Source organism: Sminthopsis crassicaudata, chromosome 4 (assembly GCF_048593235.1).
Source record: "Sminthopsis crassicaudata isolate SCR6 chromosome 4, ASM4859323v1, whole genome shotgun sequence".
NCBI classification, from domain to species: domain Eukaryota; kingdom Metazoa; phylum Chordata; class Mammalia; order Dasyuromorphia; family Dasyuridae; genus Sminthopsis; species Sminthopsis crassicaudata.
In genome coordinates, this window is record NC_133620.1 from 311,806,565 (window position 1) to 311,812,564 (window position 6,000).

The following is a 6,000-nucleotide window of genomic DNA, read 5'->3' on the forward strand; positions in this document are numbered from 1 at the left end:
CACTTTACTTCCCAAATGCTCTTCAATCCAGTGACACTGGCCTCTTGGCTCTTCCACAAAACATGGCATACCATGTCTTGACTCTGGACATGTTCTCTGGCTATATCTCATGCCTCCTTGGTTCCACCAAGAAGGTCAGTAGACCTCCCTAGATTCTTTTAAGTTTCAACTAAAACCCTTTCAGTAACTCCAAGTCATTCCCAACCTCATTATACATCATATACATATATGTGTGTGTGTGTATGTATGTATGTATGTATGTATAGCTGAGTTTGTGTGTATTTGTTTGCCTATTGCCTCTCTCATTAGAATGTAAGTTTTTAGGGTCAGGGTGTGTCTTTTGTCTCTTTTTTAATCCCTAGCACTTATCACAGTCCCTAATATATAGTAGGTGCTTAATAAATGTTTATTGATTTATATGGCTTAATCAAAGGGTATTCACAAGTTTGTGATTTTAGGGACATTTCTAAATGATTTCCTAAATTGGTAATTCATAGCATCACCAAACAGTCCTTGTTTTCCTCAAGTCCCTCCAATACTGTTATTTTCCTTTTTTGTCATCTTTGACAAACTGGTGGGCATTAAGTAGAACCTTAGAGTTTCTTCAATTTACATTTCTCCAATATAACTGATATTAGAAGAGAAACAGTAAACAAGTTGTATTGTGATTTTAAAGAAAAGTTCAGATTCTCTCCTATAAATGACTCTCTCAAGCTTTCAGTTAAAAAGTAAAAGTAAAAAGTTTTAATCAAATAAGACAAAGTATAGGTAGTTTAGATTTGCATAAAAAAACCAAATAGAAATAAGAACAATTAACAATATGACAATTATAGCAGATAGAGGAAGAGAATACATCACCAACTCAAGGGAACCCACAAGATCATCAAACGGCTGGGAGCCCCTCTTTTTCAGCCTTCTCAACTTGAGTTGTGTAAAGATTTTTCCGGGCGAAGCGTCCTCCCCACGGATGAGACTCAGTGGAGGTATAGGACACTCAACCTTATATATCCTCTTTAGACAAAGAAGGATTTTTGCCAAAAAATTATATAAGGGTTTGGCACATACATCTGTGCAGGTGCGGGGTACGGGAGGGCTTCACTAGTTGACTCGTTCCATATAGTCTGTATCTTGACAGTTCTTTATTAATTGTCTATGCCCAGGAAGGGAGCCACTCTTCTCTAGAGCACAAACATCTCTAAGAATGGCTAGTTCCCAGCATCTAGTGTCAAAAATATACAGAGTTCATGGAACGGTCAAGTTCCCATAATTTGGAAGCTCAGGCCTGTTAGATTTGAGTGAGCTTATAATTCTAATATGAAATTTTAAATTTCTTATTCACAAGTGTAAAAAAAAAAAATCTTTGTACCCAGTTTCTCTGATACAAGTCTTATTTCCAAGATCTATAAGAAACTGATTCAAATTTATAAGAATAAGAGCCATTCTTAATTAACAAATGGTCCAAAATATGAACAGGCAGTTGTAAAGGGAAGAAATACAAGTTATTTGTAATATTTTTAAATGTCCTAAATCATTAACACTTGAAGAAATGCAAATGAAAGTAATTCTAACTTTCTAACACACACCCTCACAAATAAAATACTGAACTAAATAACCAGAATGAATCACATAATTTTGAAATTAGTGAATATTTTGCCTACTTTATTTTTTACAAAGATTTTATTTTCCTTTTTTTTTAAATAAAGAGCTGAAGAAAAAAATGTTTGTTAAATAAAAAAAATTTTAAATAATTTCATTTATCTAGTTACTGGTTAATTCTTTTGGATTTTTTTTTATTTCTTTCTTTGAAAATTGACTTTATGACCTTTCTCTATTTGGCTATTGAAGAATAGATCTTGTTCTTATAAATTTGAATCAATTTTTCATATGTCTTAGATATGAGGGGAAAAAAGATATAGATATAGATATATCTAAGATATTCCCTTAGATATGGGGGAAAAAACTGTGCACAAATTTTTTTCCTACTTAAATATTTCCCTTTTAATTTTAACTTTGTTGGTTTTGTTTATACAAAGCTTTTTTTTTTTTTTAACATTATATGATTAATATTGTTCATTTTATCTTTTGTGACCTCCTAGATCTTTCATTTGGTCATGAATTCTTCACTTCCTCATAGTTGTGCTTGACAGAGATGCTTAATTTTTTATTTTATTCTATTTTCTCTGCCAAGAAAAAATAATATTACATTATTTCATTATTATAGCTTTTTATTTACAAGACATATGCATGGGTAAACTGAACCAACTATCCTGGAGAACAAGTTAGAGCTACGTCCAAAGGACTATAAAACAGTACACACCCTTTGATCCAGCAGCATTGCAATCAAAGAAAAAGAAAAAGGACTTATATGTACAAAAAATATTTATAGCAGCTTTTTTGTGGTGGCAAAGAATTGGAAATTGAGGGGATAGTATATAGTAGAATATGATTATGATGGCGTGCTAATGCTATAAGAAATGAAAAAGGAGCTGGTTTCAGAAAAACATGGCATAACTATGTGATCTAATGAAAAGTGCAATGATAAAAATTGGGAGATCATTGTGTACAATTATAATAATGTTACAATTCTCCATTGTGAAAGATTTGGCTAACCTGGTCAATACAAGACAGTTCCAAAGGAACCATAACGAAAAATGCTATCCTCCTCCAGAGAGAACCAATAAACTCTGAGTATAAACCAAGGTATTATTTTTTACTTTATCTTTCTTGTTTTTTTTTTTTGGTATGGCTAATATGGAAATGTGTTTTATATGATTTCACATATATAGTTAATATCATATTGTTTATTTTCTCAATGGATGTAAGAGGGGTAGAAAATATAGTTAGGGAGAAAATTTGGAACTCAAAATTTTAAAAGAAAAGAATGTTTGAAATAAATTATAAATCATATTTTTAAAAAGAATAAAAATGAGAAAATACCCAAAAATTGAAGAACCAATGAACTACTAATCTTTTATGATATGATGTCAATCCTTTTGCTAAAGGAGGAATAGATGTGTATAGATATGTCTCAATGGAACAAAACTTTTTTTTAGGGAATATTAGACATTTCATCAAGACCTAGTCCTAAAAATAAAATACTATCTTCTCCAGGTACCTGCCTTTGAAAGACTCTCCTGTATCATGGAGGGAAAAAACAGAACTTTTCATGTGTTTTATCTCTGCTTTGTTTGTCTTCTAGATGCTGCCTCAAAACATGCTGTTCAGGGATTTTTTGATTGTCTCCGAGCAGAAGTAGAAGAATTTGAAGTGGTTGTTAGCACTGTGAGCCCAACTTTCATCAGATCCTACCACACATATACAGAGACAGGGAACTGGGAAGCTTCCATCTGGAAATGTGAGATTTCTGAGTTACACAAGGAATAAGTCAGAGTAAAAAGACAGTAAGGCTAGATTTTGGAAAAGACCTCTTATCAGTGCTCCAGGCATCCTATAAATCATGATCTTTTGGAATTAACTTTTGTCTGCTCAATCCACTATTTAGGATTGCAAGTTCTCCACCATCTTCTATTTTTTTCTGTAACAACTCACAGTATCAAGATCCAAAGAACATTTCCATTGGGAAGGGATCATGCCCAGAATATGTGATTCTGAATTGGAAGATCTTGAGATGTTCCTAATTTTAATATAGGTCAAGAACTTGGAGAATGTAGAGAGAATGAGCAATGGACAGATTAAATCCAGAACAGGAGTTCTATGATTTTTTTTAACTATAATTTTACTTTAATATAATTCATTCCTTTTATAACCCTATGTATTTTACCTTAGGCATTTAAAAAACATTTACTGAGAAGGAATCCATAAAAAGCAAATGAACTGCTAAAGGGATTCATTATACAAAAAATAAGAAAGTTGAATCTGAGAAAAGTTCTATCTAGCCTAGGTTCATGAAGTTCTTAGAAAACTTGAGGTGTTGCAAAGCCATGGGTCATGCAAAGTCATGGGACTTAGAGCCAGAAGGAACCTGATCATCATTTTATAAGTGAGAAAACTGAAAGTTGACTTTATTTCCCCAAGTTTATGAAGTTATTGAGTGACAAAAATGACATTCAGTCCCAAATTCTGGCTGCTCTGAATTCTGGGATGCAAATCACTGACTTGTGAATTCTTTGAAATCTGGAGACACAGAAAAGACAAGATCTAGAGTGTTGTTGTTGTTGTTGTTGTTGTTGTTGTTGTTGTTGTTGTTGTTGTTGTTGTTTTTTCAATTCACCAAGCATGGCATTAAGATATACACCATTAATTTGAAGAGAAGTTAGAATATAGTTCTGTCAACAAGCTTTCTCCTTGACAGCCTTCCAAGCTAGGACAAATAAGACTAAGAAATATTAGGTGGTAATGTGATTTTTTTTTTAAATGTGAAAAATGGGTAAGGCCTAGAAATCACTACATTTGGAGACAGAAGGCGATTTCAAATGCTGGCTTCTAACTAATAGCTTCTACATTGAGAACCAGAGATTCCAGATTCTAGTCCTGCTCTTGTAATTCAATTACTGTGAAACCTTGAGCAAATAACTTACACTCTGATTTTTCAGTTCCATTATTTTTGAAATGAGTGACTTATTTTTTTTAAGTCCTTTCCTACTTTTCTGACATTCTGACATTGGGTTCTCTAATATCCACGGTTTCTGGAGAGTATTATAGAGTTGGATAAAATCTTATTCTTTTGGTATTCTGTCAACTATTCCCACTTGAAAATCCATAATCATCTCTTTTTTTTTTTTACATATATGAAACTCTTCTTTCTGTTTTTTACTTTCTTGGGGCATGCCTATCTCTGGTTCAAAAGATACAGACATTTTAGTCAGTTTTTATATATTCTCAAATTATTTTCCAGAAAATCTGGACTAAATCAGATTTTATCCACAATGTACCTGCCTTCCCCTAACCTCTCCATCATTGACTGTTTTCATTTTTTGTCATCTGTGTCAATTTGCTGAGTGTGAGATGAAAGGTTAGAAATGATTTAATTCACATTTTCTTATTTTTAATTATTTCTTCTCTCTCTTTGGTCTCCTAGTCTTTTTCAGAAAGTTCACCTATGGAGTTCATCCTGTGGAAGTAGCTGAAGAAGTAATGAGGATAATAAGGCGGAAGAAGCAGGAGGTTTTCATAGCCAACCCCATCCCCAAGGCTGCCATCTACATTCGTACCTTTTTTCCAGAGTTCTTTTTTGCTGTGGTGGCCTGTGGGGTCAAAGAGAAATTAAATGTCCCAGAGGACAGGTAACATGATGATGACCAAATGAGTCCTTTGCCATGATAAAAATAAACTTTTTTCCTTCAAGCATTAAGTGGTCAGTTGTGTCTCAGCACAGATGTTTCCCTAAGCACAAAAGTAACTTCAATGTTTTTTTAGCCAAAGCTTAGGAGGCACTGGCCACTGCAGGTACTGATAGATCCACTGCAGAGAGACTGTGGTTCTAATTGGTTTAATTCCATAGGTTATTGAACACAGTGAAATAGGTAAATTACTCCAAATCAAGCAACAACAACAACAAAATAAATATATACATATGTGTGTATACATATACATATTCACACTAAGAAAAACTTTTTAAAAATAGCCCAAATAAGTTATCAAATTCAACAGCTTAAGGTAATGATTTCTGACTAATTTGCCCATATTCTATGGTATCTCCAATTAGCTTAAGATTTTTAATTAAGTTATCAAAAAAAATGTAATTTATTTTGCTTCAATTCAGAAAGCCTCCTTAAGGTTTCTATCTGGTAATTTATCCTAGAGATGGCAGTAATTCTGAGTTCTGGAAAACTATGCCACAAAGCTTTGGCAGGTCTTTCCAAGCTGGAAAGGTTCCAATAATGATCTGTGTTTCTGTAATTCAAGAACCAAAGTGACTAAATGCAAAGAGCTATATGACTGGCCAAAGTGGTCAATCAGCAAGTCAAATCAATAAGCATTTATTAAACAACTACTACGTGCTTGGTGCTGTACACAATACAAGCAAAAAGAAAAACCATC

At 33.1% G+C, this 6,000-nt stretch overlaps 1 protein-coding gene across 1 annotated transcript in view; it reads left to right on the forward strand.

The window, feature by feature from the left end:
- DHRS7C (dehydrogenase/reductase 7C) overlaps positions 1 to 5,307 on the forward strand; it is a 47,719-nt gene extending 42,412 nt beyond the window's left edge. The window contains exons 6-7 of the mRNA XM_074260208.1: positions 3,200 to 3,355; positions 5,039 to 5,307. Of these exons, the coding sequence (XP_074116309.1) occupies positions 3,200 to 3,355; positions 5,039 to 5,247 (365 nt within the window). The 3' untranslated portion in view covers positions 5,248 to 5,307. The remainder of the gene's footprint in view (positions 1 to 3,199; positions 3,356 to 5,038) is intronic.
- Positions 5,308 to 6,000: the final 693 nt, after the last annotated feature.